The following is a 19,522-nucleotide window of genomic DNA, read 5'->3' on the forward strand; positions in this document are numbered from 1 at the left end:
ACCTGATATTCCATGGGCAATATAATAGAAGGTGTAAAATTTGCTGTAAGTTCTGTAATATCTCCTTCACATCACAATATCATAACATAAAATCTGAATCATTATCGATTAATGTCTTTTTTTTTTTTGGAAATTCATGAGATACAAATGCATTTTATCTTTCATCAAGACATCTTGAATATAAAATATACATTTTCAAATGCATCATGTTTTTTTGTAATTTCAAAGCTGTTCTCATGTTCTAAATATTGAATTATCTCTAAATGATCTTAGTAAAGATTAGGCTATATATGGAAGACAAGCACAATACAAATGATTTCATCCAAAACATTTTTATTACACAAGAATTAAATTAACAGCAATTGGTTTTCAAGGAACAGTGGAATGTTGGTCTTGCAATATTGCTATTCAACACAGACAAATTCCACAATGTCAAGACCTTACATTTCATTGTCAAGTCAGCATTTAAAATGCAATTTAAAAGTAAATCCATAGACATTCAAATTTCAAATAATCCAACAGCCGTTTCATTTATTGAAACCAGAGCATGACATATTGTAGATTTAGCATGCATTTTGTAGATCACATCTGAACATCATATTTGCATAATGCAAATCAGATGGGATTGTTCAAGTTAATAAAACATGTTAATCTACATGTCTGTATTCTGATGTCAATAACGAATAAAGAAAAACAGAACCCATTCATGCAATAAATTATTTTAAAAATGTCTAAATGTGACTTAGAAACACATAACGAATGTCATCACAGAAAAGAAACATCTTTCCGTCATTTTTATTGGAAAGCAAAACAGAATAAATACGTTTGGAGCTCAAAAATTAGTTTACTGTACAAATGTATGGCAGTTAATGATTAGATATTGTAAAGGTAACTATGTGGGTATGTGTTTGACTAAAATGTGAATTAGGCACAGCAACCATTAATGTAACCTGAAACACAGCAGAAAGCTCTACTGTCCTTATTTATACTTCGGTATGACATTTAATAAAGTCCTAAAGTGTCACAGCAGACATTTAAATGGCAATAAACTTATAAGCAATGTGCAGTGATGCATTGTATTGCGGATTTTTGTAGAGTGTCAATGGTCATGCTAACGGTAATAATCATATGGTTGCAGTCCTTTCGGCAAAACATGAACACTGAAATCCATTCCCAAAAACATCTCCCTCACTTTTTCTGACCCATTTTTGATTAACCGAAACAGCAAACTTCAGAACATCTCTCAATCAAACACTTGAGCTCATGAACACAGGGCAGTATACTATAAAGCCTCCAAAAGAGAACATACCAAAAGTAAACAATTCATCCGTTCATTCAGAAACATACAACATCGTCCCTTTATGATAAAACTGTTCACCCACAACCAATCACCAAGGCCTAAAAATTTACTCATTTTATATAAATACACAATCCAATGCCAAAACAAAATGTGTGTAGTGTAATTCATTTAGCTGTAGTCGTTTAACCGTTTTCCCCTATTATATGCAATGGTCTACCAGTATCAATCATATTAACTGTGTTTGAATTAAAAAAATAACACAGTTTATAATAACTCACTCAAGTAACTCAATACTTTCATACTGTAATGTAAGTCACACAAAACATTTGACATAAGTCAAAAAAACAAAAATGATTAATCATTCGACCACTTGGTGGCGCCAAAGAACTTTAAAAGAAATTGAATGTCTAATGTTGATTAAAGTGGAAAATATCACTATTTCATAAACAGCTCTGGACTCCATATAGCTTTGACAATAAAAGAGTGACAATAAAAATGATTTCCATTTTCTAGTTTGTAGTGATTTCCATGTTTTGAGAAACATCCTACTGATGTTTAATATGGCACTATCTTCCATTAAGTGTCCTTCATTTCTCACTTGTAGATAAATCAAGCAATAATTAAACGAAGTCTTTAAACAGAGGAATGCTGATAAAGCAGGATCTTGTTGTTACCGTTACCCTCACATGTGTAATTGTCTCACAGTTAACGATGGGCCGAAACACAGGGTCCATCCAGTTCAACACACATTCTCTACCTCACACACTCACAGATTTAGCCACCCAGATACATACACACAGCATCCCTTCATCTCTGCTTCACAAACACTATACTAACTTCTCATACTTACTTTAAGGCAAGAAAATTTGTCAAGGCAACATTCAATAGCAACATTGCATAGCTAAGGCAGAATTAACATACTGAAATAAACAGCATTTGTTTTATACATTAATATTAAATTCAGTTAATAATTATATTTACATTACACTAACACACATTTAAGTAAATGAACATATATTACATATAAACCTATACATTAACCATATTAGTTTGTACAGAACATAATACACAAATACAACATATTTGCTTGTCTGCCAAGGTGATGTTAAACAGATAAAGCATGAATTGCGTCCTCTCTTAAACATTTCCGAGAGATCCTCAAAACGATGCAACAAGTTTATATGCCACACTATTTAGCCTGGGCTAAAAACAGAACAGTCAATCAAAAGTATTTCCAATTTGGATTCCACATGGAAGTATGGTCAAAGCGTCATTTAGGTGCTCGCCTTGCACGCTAAAATGATTCCACCATCATCTTATTTGCTCTACGGATTATACAGCTCTTATTCTCCAGTATACAGTATACTCTGTATATTACAATTCCCTGATTAAAATTTTTTATACTTCGTTCCAACCCTAACAAATAAAAATTGAACTAAACCAGCTAAAATTAGTCCTCATGGAAATAATTCAAAAATAGGTAATGAGGAGCATTTAAACTTAGAGATCTCCTAAAGGGAAATGCAGTAATTTCCTTTTCCAAACAGAAAACTCAAAGAAGGAAAAAAGATGACTCGATGAATGAAATCAAGCAAATCTCCGATGGTGCATGTAGCTCTCTGAATTACTTCAGAACAGGCTATGTTAGTCCAAGATGTTAAGAATGGCATTGGTAATGTTCTTAGCCACTTTAGTACAAATGTCTATCTCCAGTGAAATGACAGTAAGGATTCCTGCTACATGTTATACACCAGTCAGAGGTGCATTGTCTCTTTGTCTTACAAATGTGCTTTTTTCGTCACTCCTCTCTCTAATCTGACTGTAAAGCTGAATATGCTGAGCAAAGGAATACAGACCAAGGCTTGCGTACATAGTCATCATTCACTACATCCAGGCCTCATTGTCTAAGCTGGACTCTGAAGAGTAGGCACACTCTCTAGAGCCCATAGCTGAGGATCGCTGCTGGGGTTGGATGAAGTCTGCAAAGGCCTGGTGCAGAGCTTTGTGCGAGGGTTGGTTAGTGTTTAAACGTGGGGACTGTGGTGGGGTCTGGAGGGGAGACGAGTTGGCAGGAGACTGCTGACAATGATTTCTGTATCGTACAGGTGTAGGGATGCGCGACGGGCTGTTCTCGGGTCTGTTGTCAGTGCGAGGTCTTATCCGTGGCCGCAGCTTGAGCTTGTAGATGGACGGCACTCTCTCTGTCTTCTTTTGACCCTTCTTGCCACGGAGGATGACTGCGCCATCCGCATCCCCATTGGCCAGTGGTAGAGGAGGAGTGCAAGAGCCTTCAGATGGAGGCTCACTCATACTCAAGCACATGGAGGAGCTTTCACTGGATGAGTCCTGGTAGGAACAGTCATCTAGAGGTGGCGGAGGGGAGGGAAATGTCTCAGGAAGAGTCTGGTCAGCATTGTCATATGGCAGGTCTGGGTGATGTTCACTTTGTGGCACATCTCCCTCCACCCCATCCCATTCCACCAAGTCCTGCTGGCTCTCCATTGGCACCTCGGTCAAAGGGAGGCTTCCATTGATGTCTTTGGGGAGGCACACTGATCTGGATAGGGCTGGATTTGAGGCCTCTCCTTCCTCTGTGGAGCTGGAGATGGCAGGGAGCTTACGGAGACCACCTCTTCCAGCCCATCGCTCTCCCTCCAGGAGCCCTCCATTGGGGAGGCCTCCACGAATCTGGCTATGGAGAAGGGCAGGTGGGTCCTCGAGTGCACAGGCAAGATGATTAGTCCGTTTAGACTCTTGTAAATCAGGCAGGACTCCCACCTTACCTCCGACATTAAGAGAAGATGTTGAAGAGTTAGACGAAGAGTAAGCAGAGTCTGTAACGTTAGTGTCACCCGAAGAGGTTGGGAGCACCCCTAAACCTTGATGGGAGACAGGGAGCTGTAGTGACCTCAATTCCCTTCCAGTGGACTCTTTACCCTGCCCAACCTTGGATTGTTGTGTGTTGGCTAGGAACTCTGCCTCAAAGCTACGATACAGATCTTGCTCCCTTTGAGGGTCCAGACTTGGCAGCAGGTGTAAACTAAACATACCGCTGTCCTCCTGGCTCTCCTGCTGTTGGTTGTAGGGATTTCCCCTACCTCTTTGGTCTCTCCCTGTGGATCGTGTATTGTGAGCTGATCGAGGGGAACGCGGAGGGTGGAGAGCATTTGATCGCGGAGAAGAATGTGGAGACCGCCTCCCTGGCTGTGTGACTGGGGGCAGCAACTTACGGCTCCCAGAAGAAGGTGACCGAGGAGCAGGGGGACGTGGTGTTACTATCCCTTTTTTCGCAGGACTTCCGCTGGCGCAGCCTTTAACGGGTGAGTTTGAGGCAGAGGAGGATGTTTGCCTTTTGGGCAAATTTCCACTTATTCTTGCGGATGCTGTGGGCATATGCTTGGATCTCAGTTCCTCTCTCCGATCTATAGAAAGCAGCTGAGGGTCTCTTCGGCGAGGTGATGATCCGGGACTGACTTCACCCAATCGGCCTCTAGGTGTCTTGCCCTGGCTGAGGGACCGTGGAGCTTGGAGCCTCCGTGGACCTTCAGGCCCCAGTGATCTGCCTCTCTCTGTGCGGGGTGTTTGTTGTACCTCAGCCGGGCCCTGTGGTGGACTAGGTTTAAGGATTGAGGTGGACTGCGGTGCTGGGCGCTCTCTGGAAGCACTACGGGCACGGGTCTGAGGACCTCTCAGGGCTGGAATCTGTGCTCCTGCTCCAGTACGCTCAATAACGTGTTTCCCCTCCTTACGGTTCACCAGCAGCACAACCTCATCTCCATGAGCATGCCGTGTGCCCAGAGAGAAGCGACCTCCTCCTGTGCTTCCTCCTCCACCTTTAGAAGAGGCTGTAGAAGAGTCACTATCTCCTGAAAGTCTGCGAGTCGGAAGAAGAGATTCCTTATTCCTGTGTGTAAGAGAAAAGAGAGAAAGATTGAGATGGATATTGGGATGTACAAGATTACACATAAAAACCAAGGCAGGATTCTCAGACAGGTAACTGCCTGATTATTTTTTTGACATTTTGTGTCACATATACACCACCGTTCAAAAGTTTGGGGTTGATACGATTTTTAAAAATGTTTTTGAACTACGTCTTTTATGTTCACCATGGCTGTATTTATTTAAAGGTCCCGTTTTTCGTGGTTTTTTTGAAGCTTTGATTGTGTTTATAGTGTGCAATATAACGTGTTCATGTTTCGCGTGTAAAAAAAACACAGTATTTTTCACATAATTTACTTATCTGTATACCGCTGTTTCCACTGTCATAAAAACGGGCTGATGACTTCCTTGTTCTATGAAGTCCCTCCTTCAGAAATACGTAACGAGTTCTGATTGTGCCAGCGGTTCCTGTGTTGTGATTCGACAGCAGTTTAGCGCATCTTGCCCGGAAAGGTCACGCCTCTTACCATAACGTGGAGATGCATGCGCTCAGTGTTATTGTAAACATGTCTTTAATTTTACCCTATCAATTTGAGCCGGAATCAGACCCGGTGATTGGACTGCGAGACAAATAACAGCGTTTCGACGAACACACTCTTCAAACGCAACTCTTGTGTATTCCTGTGGGCGGAGGTTAGTCAAAAAACTGTTTTAGTGACGTCATTAAAGAAGGAAGTAGAGGGATGTAGTCCAAACTGGCCGTTCGATGTAGGCGACTTCTGTTAAATAAAATATCTCGCTTGGCATTGAACTTTGAGCTTTAAAATTTTACAGATTTGATTTATACTCTTAACAACAACATTACACACTAACTAAAGTTTTAAACATCGGATCACGAAGAACGGGACCTTTAATCAAAAATACAGTATTATAATGAAAACCAACATTTTACCAAGTAAAATGGTAACAATATAATTGGGAGGGAGCAGAATGAAGAATCATTTTCACACATGAATTGGCACCTCTGATTCCAGACCTTAAATTCATTGAAAGTCTTTGGGATGTGCTGGAGTAGACTTTTGCTTGACATCTTAAATTGTCAATACAAGATCTTAATAACATCACAGAGGTGCATCATTTTTTGGGTCAAGATCTTGTACTGACAATGGAAGAGTCAACCAACTTTTTTTTTGACCGGGCAGTTTTTTAAAATTTAATTTATTTCTGTGATGGTGAAGCTGAAATTTCAGCAGTCATTACTCCTGTCTAAGTCTTACTCCTGTCATTTAACCCTAAAAACCTATATCTTATGTACACAGAGCCAAAACACTACAAAAACCAAAACAAAACAAAAAGTCTGCATATGAACAAAATTTACTGCTTTAAAATCAATTCTAAAACAAGAACTTCCAGATCCTAAATTACACTTTAGAACAGTAAAATATTTTAAGTGCTACCTTACCCCTTTTTTGATTTTATTCAAATACACACTCTTATTTAGACAAGAAAATAAAAAACGCACACCCTGACAGCCCGGCTCTGTAACGTGACCTGCATAAACCTTGTGTTGTGCTGACCTGTTTCTGCAGTGACAGACCTAGGGGCTGAGATTATCATAATCTTCAGTAATCCAGACTGTCTCACCTGCAGCTCTGGGAGTGCAAGTGTTAAAGTGTGCTACTCTGATGCTTGGCCTGCATCATTAGTCAGCCTAAGGAAACCGAGGCACACAGCCAAGGTAAACCAGCAAGCTGTTCACGGTGCCATTATACAATGCCCTTGCTGCAAACATTGACGCACAAGTATTCCCCACCATCTGATGAAAATAATGAAGCACCTTTTGAAACTTCAGGATGCTTAAGAGTTGTTTTTTCTTTAGTCTAAGTGTGCAGTAATGCATGACGTAGAGTTTACACAGTATTGTTTAAACATACATTTTCAGATGGTTGTAAAAAAAAAGGGAAGAAAAAAATATATATAATTGTCCTTTTGCCTTGAAAGTAATTAAAAAAAAATAATTAAAAAAAATGTAATTTATCCAAGACCATGTTATTATTTGTATAATTAGGCAGAGAGAACACTGAGTTCCAGTAAAATTGTCGTAATTCTTTCTAACACAAGGGGGAGTCATAAACAGGACAAGAAGAAGATAGATGTCAGGGCAATGTCACCTGGGATTAGTTCAAATCTGCTTGCAATAATCTGTGTGTGTGTATTTGTCTGTGTGTGCATGTGCACTGTTGCCTTAAGATGCAGCTCGCTCTGGAGGTACAGTACACAAGCAGAGTGCTATAATGTGTGTTGAGTTAACTAGGTCAGTGTGAGCAAATGGCAGACACCCTGAGGGATCTATACAGACAAAACAAGTATACAAACACGCAATCATGCATGTGTCCCAATCATAACGCTTCAAGCTTCGGTTCTTCCCATACAAAGATTGCATGCTTTCCATAGCCATACACACATATAGTGGTTCTGTGAAAGTTTTCTATTTTTTATTTGTCTGTACTTTTTATCAGTATTTATATTTCTGCTAAACACTCAAACACACCTGCACTGACCTGAGAGGATTAAAGTGGCGTGGTTCTGATCTGTCTCGTGGTGGTCGAGGCAACAGCGTCATGGGGCGCACTGTGTTAGTTTCCATCTCTACAGGTACAGTTGCATGGTGCGACCTGCCAGGCCGTGATGGAGAGGAATGCGCTGTGGCGCCCATCACAGGGTCCAAAGAACGCCTGTCGGGTGTTTTGTAGGGTGCCATGCCCTCATTGCGCCAGTGAGGTCCTGGGCTTGTGGAGCGGGATGAATGAGCGCTGGAGCTCTTACTGTGAGGACCCTGGCCACTCGCTTTAGCCTGCTGATACCGGTGAGCTGTTGAGGTCAAAGACAGCTCTTTTAATATTCACAAGAAAAATTATGATGTATTTGAACACAATAAGTGACTTTAAACCTAATTCTGATGTAAATGGTAATTTCACAATGTGGTTACTCACTTAAATGATTGCATTCTCATGAAAAGGCTTTTTATGTGTCTTGTACACTACCATTCAAAAATTTGGGGTCAGGAAGATTTATTTTTTTTTTAAGAAATTAACACTTTTATTCAGCAAGGATGAATTGATACAGTAAAGTTACAGTAAAGAAATGTGTAATGTTACAAAAGATTTCCATGTCAAATAAATGCTGTTCTTTTGAATTCTCTAATCCTGAAAAAAGTATCATGGTTTCCACAAACATATTAAGAAGCACAACTGGTTTCAACATAGATAATAATATGAAATGTTTCTTGAACACCAAATCATCATATTACAATGATTTCTGAAGGATCATGTGACACTGAAGACTGAAGTAATGGCTTCTGAATATTCAGCTTTGCCATCACAGGAATAAATGACATTTTAAAAAATATTAAAATGAAAAATATTTCACAATATTGCCGTTTTACGTTGTTTATTGTTTATTATTTGCTGTATTTATTTATTTTTTGATCAAATAAATGTAACCTTGGTCAGCATAAGAGACTTCTCTCAAACATTTAATAAATCTTACTGACCCCAAATTTTTAAAAGGTAGCATATATATTTTGTATATTTTTCAGTAATTGTATGGCAATATATGAGGCAGCTATTATCAATCTGTTGTAAAAGCCCACAAACAGACTAATTTACACTAATTATTAGTGTTGAGTACTTAAATGAAGGAACTAACCCTTTTTAACCACTAAACACTAGAAACAAAAACTTGTACTTGAATGTATGATACAGTAAGGAAGTAAACAACTAGATGCAAGAAACACATGTAGCATTGTTTAAAAATTCCAAGAAGTCTCAAGTTTACAGACAGGAAATGAAACACACAAGTGGTGATCTCACCAAATGCGGCGCAGCGACAGGGATCGTGTTTGTCGAGGTAATGCTCAAGTGTGTCCCATCCTCCACCCACACGCACCATCACATGAGTCCGTAACACCTACACAGAGAGAGAGGTTAACACCTTTCACACATATATTAACATACACACTCTTCTAATGTGTGTGTGTGTGTGTGTGTGTGTGTGTTATAAACATTTTAAGCAGATGAGCAAAGAAATGCAAAACAATCAAATTAATATTCATAATTATATAACTAAATATCTAAACAGTTGGTTAAAGGTTCCAGGTTGAAGAGTGATTATTTAATGGTAGATGCCAGAAGTTTTGCCAAATACAAAATTACAAAACAGAAAATGATGTATGAAATGAAAACATAAGAATGTAAACTTCAAAGGTATCAAATCATTTGTTATTCAGTACAATAAGATAATGTGCAAGAAACTGAACATATATAATTCAATTGACCAATTGGTTAATTTTATGTCTCTTTGTAATATACAGTGCTGTAAACCAAGAACTAACATGTAAATTTGATTTTTACATATTGTGAAGAAAATTTCAGTGGGGCTTGTCCATGCAAAAGTAGCTTCCACAAAGAGTGTTCTGAGTGGTTGCTAGGGTGATGCTAGTTTGTTGCTAGGGTGAAAAAAAAAAACACCCCAAGTCTCTATACTATTCAAGTCCCTAAACATAGCTCAGGTCCCTTCTGCAAGTCTATGGGACTTTCACCTTTTTTCTTGTCCAACCTACAAACGTCATAAACTTGATCACTTAACACTTTGTCATTATTACATACGTTACATCTAGTTAGTATAGTAATAACTATAAATTATGCATAATTAAATGCAATTAACCCTAAACCAAACCCTAACCCTATAGAATGGGCAATAAAAAAAGTGATGCTTATCTTCAAACACCACTAATAATGCAGGTGGGACAACGTGACAGTCAGTTGATTACTATAAGATCAACCCCCAGTGTCCTATAGCACTATATAACAGAGCTCTATCCACTTCACCGCTGTCTCCATCGCCTGCATTATCATGACAACACAGAGCCAGAGAGAGAGAACAAAAAAACATCACGCACCGACACACACTCTCCCTCATTCAACCCTCAGAGAGAGGGGAATGGAGGAGATTTAGCATAGAAACAGCCCTCCTTTTGCACTGAGCCCTGATTCTGCAGCTCTTCTCTGATGAACAGAGAGAAATGTAGGTAAGAGACTGCTATTGATTCCTTTATCAAGAAACCCTCAGTCAGGAAAATGCTCTTTTTCACATTTTCACTGTTGATTGTGCACTTCGAACCTGTTGCAAAAAAGCTCTTTATAGATTTAGCATTGCTAAACTCCATCTGCTGAGCACATGGTAAGGAATAATCATGTGACGAGTGTCTGTGTGCCGTTGCCATGAAAAGAGAGCACATCTGTTGGCTGGCCCAATGCCCACTTGCACAAACTTACACAAGGTCTCATTTTTACAAAGATTAAAACACTCATACAAGCTAAACCTTAAACTGAACTATATAGGGCTGTTCAATTAACAATAAAAAAGGTAACTTTGTAAAGCTGAAAGTTTAGGTTTTGATTTACTGATGTACAAAACCAAGTCAAAACCAAGCTGCTAATACAACGCACTTTGCCAAACCACACTTACAAAAAAAAAGGCAGTACAAAATAAGTAAGTGCTGTTCACACAAGACATGTTTTTATCTCTACGAACAGCTGATGAATTGAAACAGAATGGAACAGAATGCAGGGGTCTTGAGAGTCGAGATGCATTTATCAAAGATGAACTATTTTTACTAAGTCTTCTACAACAGATAAGCCAATGTGACTGCAAAATTGTATCGCTATGAACCATATAGTTGATGAAAATGAAAATAAAAAACATTATCGACTCCTACAGCTTTTTTGTATATTGTGTTTTGTGTAATCAGTGCTTTTGTCTGCAACATTAATGTACTAAATTCTATTTCAAATAAATGCTGTTCTTTTCAACTTTCAATTCATAAAAGAATTCTGAACTGATTGGTTTCCACACCAAAAAAAAAAAAAAAAAAAAAAAAATCAAGAGCACAACTGTTTTTAACATTGATAATAACAAGAAATGTTTTTATTTTCCTTGAGCATGACATCAGCATTATAAGACTGATTTCTGAAGGATCATGTGACACTGAAGACTGGAGTAATGGCTGCTGAAAATTCAGCTGTGTGAATGACATTTTAAATTACATTAAAAAACAAACAAACATTGCAATAATATTTAACAATATTATGGTTTTACTGCAGATAAAAGAAATGCAACCTTGGTGAGCATAACAGATTTCTTTGAAAAACATCTTTAAAAAAAAAAATCATACTGACCCCAAACATTAGTGTAATGCCTTTGAATAATCATCATTTGAGGGATTTTCTCTGCAAATATTGTTATGTGTGGTTATTAAAATTAAAAGCCCAAGCAAGTATTCAGGTAAATGTAACTGCAGGTAGATTTGTTGTTATAATAGGTCCTAATGTAATAACTGACCAATGGGAGGGCTGCACTCTTTGATAGCTTTACTCATCTGTGCCCGGTTGCATAAAGCACCTTAAGTTTTTGACACTTAAAGGTGCCCTAGATTATGTTTTTAAAAGATGTAATATAAGTCTAAGGTGTCCCCTGAATGTGTCTGTGAAGTTTCAGCTCAAAATACCCCATAGATTTTTTTTTATTAATTTTTTTAACTGCCTATTTTGGGGCATCATTATAAACGTGCCGATTTTATGCTGTGGCCCCTTTAAATCCTGTGCTCTCCGCCCACAGAGCTCGCGCTTGCCTTAAACAGTGCCTTAACAAAGTTTACACAGCTAATATAACCCTCAAAATGGATCTTTACAAAGTGTTCGTCAGGCATGCGGCATGCACGTGTCGGATTATGTGAGTATTGTATAATGTTATATTGTTTACATTTGATTTTGAATGAATTTGAGGCTGTGATCCGTGGCTAACAGCTAATGCTACACTGTTGGAGAGATTTATAAAGAATGAAGTTGTGTTTATGAATTATACAGACTGCAAGTGTTTAAAAATGAAAATAGCGACGGCTCTTGTCTCCGTGAATACAGTAAGAAACGATGGTAACTTTAACCACATTTAACAGTACATTAGCAACATGCTAATGAAACATTTAGAAAGACAGTTTACAAATATCACTAAAAATATCATGATATCATGGATCATGTCAGTTATTATTGCTCCATCTGCCATTTTCGTTGTTGTCCTTGCTTGCTTACCTAGTTTGTTGATTCAGCTATGCACATCCAGACGTTCTGCCCTTGTCTAATGCCTTTCATAATGATAATGTTGGGAACGTGGGCTGGCATATGCAAATATTGGGGGCGTACACCCCGACTGTTACGTAACAGTCGGTGTTATGTTGAGATTCGCCTGTTTTCCGGAGGTCTTTTAAACAAATGAGATTTATATAAGAAGGAGGAAACAATGGAGTTTGAGACTCACTCTATGTCATTTCCATGTACTGAACTCTTGTTATTCAACTATGCCAAGATAAATTCAATTTTTCATTCGAGGGCACCTTTAAGGCATGATTTCCCCTTAACTAAGCCTGCATATAATTCCTTAAACTGTTCTCTTAGGCAAGGGAAACCGTTAAGTGTTTCACAACAACAACCCAGGTTTTGCCGTTATAAAATTCTCCTGCTGCCATGGACGTGTTATTTGTTAATACAGATCGTGGTAAGTTTTCACAGATAACAACATAAGATGGATAAGGAAAACAAAAAAGAAAACTAAATATGACAGAGAAAGACCAGACGAGAAACTCAAATTGATAGTTTACTCAAAATTGAGATTTCTGCCATCATTCACTCACCCTCATGTCGTTCCAAACCCACTTCATTCATCTTTGGATAACAAATAAAGATATTTTTAATATTCTCTCATCATTTATGTCCATTCATTCCCCGAACATGCGTGCAAGCGCAAGAACCAATGAGGTTGTTCTTGCTTGTGATGCACGCACGTTTGCGCTTCTGTTGACCATATAAGATATGTGCTACATATGTAATTTCATCAATGTTTATGTTTATGTGAATAAACACCTAAATTTGTTTATCATATAAAGCGGTCGATCTTGTCTCGTTGGAAGACTTGGATTGAACCTGCTCACTTTGTGTAACACTTAAGGTGAAGTTTTCTGAACCTTATGTTATACTTAGGGAAATGACAGTTAAGGGGCTTTATGCAACACTTATTTTTTAAGGTATTACTTAAGTGAAAAATATATACTTAAGGGAAATTCTTAGGGTTTATGACATTTCACCTAAAGAAATCCTTAAGTAACACTTAACGGTTATTTTCTGCAGCACTCTTAAGTTTAAGGAAAACATAAGGGCGAACTTAAGGGAAAATTACACTTAAGGTGCTTTATGCAACCAGGCACTTGCCCTTTAAAAAGCAGTTGGGATTCAGCCCCAGTCACCATGGCAACAAGCGGAAACATGCTGAAACCATAATTTTAATAAGCGGTAAACAAAGCCAGTGTTCTCTTGTGCCAAAGTCTCCATCTCCAACGAATTTCAGCTATTGCGTGAGGGTTTTTTTTGTTCAGTTTACCAACATCAGTATGAGCTCTGAGCTTCTGAAGGTGACCGCCTAGAAGATGACAGTCTCAAAGTCATCTTATTTATCTTGCTTATCACCTTCCATCTTCTTCATTGATGTCAACACAGAGAAGCTGAGCCAGGGATGTGAATGGCCTCTGCTTCACTCCACACTGTGCTGCTTGTGTTAATTGTGCTGGTAAGGGATGATGGGTCTATGTATAATTATAGGCTCAGTAAATAAAAGGGTTCAATCTAACAGCACCAGCTAAGTTGCACACACAGTTCTAACAAAAGTGCGCACACACCCCACAGAGGAAAAAACATTAGGCACAGGAAAAAAAATGAGCAAATTAAGACAGATGACGACAGAGAGAAAGAGAGGGATATAGGGTTGCAGTTACAGGATCTATGCGGAGGAGAATGAGACTAAATGGAGTTTAATTGATTCAGCCCAGCTGCACTGGGGGAAGATAAAATTCCTTCCAAAATTTCCTCCAGCTAAGAGTGAATATCTGTAGACCCAACAACACACTGAAGGGACACAGATGCATGTATAAAGTGCATGTAAATACCCATAAACCCATGCACACACAAACACACACTCACACATGAATCCAGAAAGCTAGGTAGAAGACAGGAAATGACATAAGTCTCTATTTCTGTCTGCAGTATGAATGGGTGTGGGTGCTTTTAGATGCAGTTGGATAACAGGCTAAGTCTTGAATAGGTCAGCTTGGCAACTGTGTAAACACCATTCAAACCTCGGGATGACTTATTATGGAGCTATAATTATTATAGTCTGGCCTCCATTCTGGAAATGTTAAAGATCCCATGATACAGCAGCACAGATTCAAAAAGTAAATAACAGAATCGATGTCTTGATGTCTGTGGGTGTGACACCAGCATTTGTACTAAAACTTTTTAATAAAAGAAAGTGGCACTTTCACCAAATTAAATTGCAAAAATAATATCTGTTTTCAAGCTGATTTCCCAAACACTTCCCCAAGCTTTATTGGTCAGACAAACAGTTAGTCCCACTCCAAACTCACACCATGGTTGAGATGGGGTTGCTGTGTTGGAATAAACCTGCAGATGCCGCAACGTTTTGCATATTAAGCTCTAAAAAAGTATTTAAAGGTCCTATGACATGCTACTTTTTGGATGCTTTTATATAGGCCTAAGTGGTCCCTAGTACTGTATCTGAAGCCTCTTTCCCGAAATTCAGCCTTGGTGCAGAATTTCAGCCACTACAAGCCAGTCCCACAATGAGCTTTCCACAGGACGTGCCGTTTCTGTGTCTGTAGCTTTAAATGCTAATGAGGAGGAGAGAGGCGGGGCAAGGTGGAGGGTGGGTGTGGCCTTAACCAGCTTGCGGCCACTGTAGCATGCGCTAATGTTGACAGTGGATGTATCGCAATGGCTCGTAGACACGCAGTCGTTCAAGCTTTCAGTTTGACCCAGAATCTGAAGTTGCAACTCAGCGGCTACAGCAGGACATCTCCGAATGGTTAGTTTAAAACATTGTGTCTGGATACGGTACTTTAGTTGGTTTATTTATGCTGTTACAGTTATTATCATGTACGTTAGCTAATGCTAGCCTACATTGACTTCGGTAAAGTTGGTTTTATATTCACACATTCGGCCATTCGTATTCAATAGCCTTGTTAATCACACTACATTGGACATTCAGTGGACATTCACAAGTAAATATGCCATTAAAACAATACTTGCCTATTTTGATCGACTGTGAAAAATGTTGTAAGTTGACAATCGTTGGTTGTCAATATCATGTCGCTGCTTAAAATTCGCAAACATTAATTTATTGCACATTTATTGGAAAGTCTGAATTCATCAGAAGTCCGAATGTGCGAATATAAAACCAACTTTACCGAAGTCCTACATTGTTGGCTCTTCATGTTGCTCTGATAAGCTATCGTATATATATTATATATATAATTATCAGCTATAACTGCAACTAAATTAGTCCTCTGCCATTATTACAAATTTCTTTTCGGATAGGTGCCGTTGTGGAAAATGGGCTACCATGCCAACATCATTTATCCGTTTACATATTTTATATTTGATAAATCCTAAAAGTTTTTACAATCTTTTTACAATTAACTTACATCAAGCTCTGCAATCTGGAAATGTGGATATCGCGTACGCCATAACAGCAGAACGGTTATCCAAACAACAAAGAAATGTACAACACTCGCCTTACAGTGTGTGTATTCACACACATACTTGATGCTGTCATTAGCGACAGTAACTGGGCTGTATTGGCCCACGTTGAGGAAACAGTCGTCGGTGAAATGTGTGGCGCAGACATACAAAACTATGGGAAGTTGTATCGGCGTATTACCAGAGAAAATAAAATTAACCCACTGTTTCTTCATAGGCTTGGATGAAGGAACTAAAAAAAATACTAAGGTGTTCATTTGTACATCCAGACACTGAGCAACTACCATGATTCACTCGTTTGCAAGCCATGATGTGTCTCTCGAGGAAAAAAAAAAAATATTGTGCTCGAATCTCACCAATGTTGCCAGATCTCGCGAGACAAATAAGCAACCAGGCCTGTGAAAACAAGCCCAAAACAAGCGACTTTTTCTGTTTACATAAAAATGTCACTCAATGTATATAAGAAATATGATTTATAGCCTATGTCATTTAATTCAGTGATAGTGTGTAACCTATTGTATTTTCTACATTTGTAGGAAACAACACACATAAACACGCTTCTCAAACAGCATCCCAAGATTGTTTAGTATTGCATGCACCTCTTTTTAATGGAAGATAGGAGGAAGACAGTTTAACGCACATGATAAAAATAACAAACACATTATGTAATGTGTATATATATATATATATACACATTACATAATGTGTTTGTTATTTTTATCATTTTATTTTTATATTTATATTTTATCCAGTTGATAAAGGCTTAAACATATATATATATATATATATATATATATTTAAATGAGTACGGAAAATAAAGTTGGTTTAATCTAAAAGTCTTTAGAATTATAGAATAATCTGGCATCGTTCTGAAGGCAGCTGCCTGCGCTTGAGATGCTCTGTTGAATATTATGTTAATTACACAAACAATATGTTAAGCGTACATTTATTGAACAATGATTGATTAGCCTATATGTATTTATTTATTGTAAACTTTATTATTAAGTGAAGTAAACATTTAGCTGGCAAGATATATGAGCGCATGTTTTATCCGCCGATCAGATGCGCGTCAAAGTTGTGTTCGTTACTATAGCAACAGTAGAATCCGGGTACAGTGTGTTTCAGAATCAATCATTGTAAAAAGAACTTTTATGTCGTGATCACGAGAAAAAACTCTGCTGTCTCCTGTGTGTATGGGGAAAGGGGAGGGACAGAGAGAACCGGCTAGACAAACTCCTACATTTAAATACCATATAGAAAATATCTGCTTGACAACTTATTATGGAGCTGGGGGATCAAGCCCAAATAAGCAACTACACTTTAGAAACAAGCCCAAAAAAACGCGACCCGCGACTACCGATATTTGTAAGCGACTTTACAGAAAAACAAGCCCAAAGTCGCTTATAATAAGCGGACTTGGCAACACTGAATCTCACTGTAGTAGCTCATTTTCTCATGGGCGGGCAAAGCAGAGAAAGGGGAGGTAACCTTTTCCCTTATGACGACATATGGGGAAGATTCCAGATTGGGTCGTCTGAGCTTTCATTTTCTCAATTTACCCAGGGCTCGGTTTACACCCATCGCCTTTTCTAGCCACTGGGGGACCATATGCAGGCTAGGGGAACTCATATTAATGTTAAAAAACCTCATAAAGTGAAATTTTCATGCCATGTGACCTTTCATAGATTTTTTTCTATCCTTTTTGAAAAAAAAAAAAAAAAAAAATACTTCAGCATATTTTTTTCTCTCCTTTTAAAAAAAAAATGATAAACTTCGGCTTTAAAAAGACGGAAAAAGTTCCTCCATGTTTTGACAGAACAGACAGGTGAATGAATAACTGCTGAAAGTTAAAGTTGTACCCTGATGAAGATGAGTGCGCTGGAGTCGCCCACTTTGTATTTCCCTTCTGAGACTTTGGTCATAGGAAACTGTGATGGACAGGAGCACTGGCCCAGAATCTCCCGAACCTACAAAACACAATATAAATTGTTATTTTTAAAGAATCATACAATATGTAGACAATCATGGTTAAAAGTTAACAGTATTGACACAAACAATCCTTTAAACACATTAATTAATGAAAAAGATGGCTATCATGGGTGGCCAAATCCATAGAATGAAGCTTGCAAAAGATAAATGCAGGCCTGTATGAACAAATACTACTTTACCAATATAAGGGGAAAAAGATTTTAAAACAAAACAAACAAACATTAGCATATAGTATAAAACAACAACAACAACAAAAACATTTTGTAGGTTACATATATTAGTTAGGAACTTATATGGAATGCTGTATTCTCATTTAACATCTCATCTATTTCTTACTCATCTACTTATACTAAATATAAATATGAACAAATTAAATATATTTATTTTTTATATGAATGTTCATATCTAAGAGTTGATAGTGAGACGTTCACAAATAGGAAGTCATTCTTTAGTATTCAGTTGTTTACTGGCTAACTGCAGACTATAAAAAACATTTAGTCACACTCAGAGACAAACGTTCCACTGAATGTTCAGCAGCACCTGAACAGAAGCAGTTTCCTGTGAGAAACACTGAGTCACATCCCTCACTTTGCTTCAACTCTGTGCATTATCGAGTGAAGGACGCTGGGAGCTTTTACGAGCATGTGAACGGATAAGATGTAACTTGTATGTGATGCATCATAGGTTGGTCTGCTATTGACTCCTGAGCTCCTGAGGTGATTGACTCAGCGAAAGAGCCAGACCTTTCCAATTCCTGTCACACCTTAATTGAATCACTCCCTGGAGAAAACAAATAGTCTCTCAACTTCTTTTATCTATCGCTCACTCTCTCTAAAGCACAAATAGAGAAACAAAGAGCCATTCCCAAAGTTGCGTCATATCCTGATGAGATCTGGGACTTGCCCAATGATTAACTCAAAGGCACATACATACACATAAAACATAATTATGGATGTGAAAGAGAGTGACGTAACAGTATGGTGGCATGCATATGTTTTTATGTTTTTTTAGTGGTCAGGCTGGTTAAAAGCACTGTACTGGGTGGGGTGTTCTTGGTCTTGCACAGGCTCTCATTCTCTCTAGTTCACTCTGATGTTGTTCTGTTCTGTGACACCATGACAACAAACAGGGCAAAAGTCCAGAAAATCAATCAAGATCAGAAGAGAACAGCAATGTTAGATCAGGGTTGAAACTCGTACCACAAGACAAAACTCTGTCTCCAACACACATTTTCAATCACACACACATTCTGGTCATTTAAAAAAGGATGAATAAGACACACACTTAGTCATCAAAAAAGTAGCAATTATAGCTAATTAAATCCCAACATCTGTGTGGGTTAATCTCATAAAGATTCATGTCTGTGTCAAGATTCAGCCCAACATAAAAAAAAAAAAAAAAAACTTTTTTTTTTGCATTGCAACATTTTATTTTTTATTTTATGCACATTTAATAAGCAGATTTTCTTCACTGGATTTACCTGCATAATACTGTTATATACTATTATTACAAATACTCTACAATGTTACAAGTGTGGGAAAGTTAAACTGTACACTTTGAGGCGTCTTTGCTTACATTGGACAGCTTGTGCAAACACATGGGAAACTCATCTTTATTTCCTACATGGACAAATTCAGCTGAGTTTCCACAGATGAGAGACAGCAGACTTCTGCTGGCATGATGGAGAAGATTT

At 38.1% G+C, this 19,522-nt stretch overlaps 1 protein-coding gene across 2 annotated transcripts in view; it reads right to left on the reverse strand.

Moving 5' to 3' along the window:
- Positions 1–316: 316 nt before the first annotated feature.
- gas2l1 (growth arrest-specific 2 like 1) overlaps positions 317–19,522 on the reverse strand; it is a 40,630-nt gene continuing 21,424 nt past the window's right edge. For both annotated transcript variants that reach the window (XM_048187507.1, XM_048187508.1), the window contains exons 2-5: positions 17,700–17,807; positions 9,052–9,148; positions 7,741–8,050; positions 317–5,204 (exon numbers count right to left, since the gene is read on the reverse strand). In XM_048187507.1, coding sequence (XP_048043464.1) covers positions 3,185–5,204; positions 7,741–8,050; positions 9,052–9,148; positions 17,700–17,807 — 2,535 coding nt within the window. In that variant the 3' untranslated portion in view covers positions 317–3,184. The remainder of the gene's footprint in view (positions 5,205–7,740; positions 8,051–9,051; positions 9,149–17,699; positions 17,808–19,522) is intronic.

The sequence above is a fragment of the Megalobrama amblycephala genome, linkage group LG4, assembly GCF_018812025.1.
Source record: "Megalobrama amblycephala isolate DHTTF-2021 linkage group LG4, ASM1881202v1, whole genome shotgun sequence".
Taxonomy (NCBI): Eukaryota; Metazoa; Chordata; class Actinopteri; order Cypriniformes; family Xenocyprididae; genus Megalobrama; species Megalobrama amblycephala.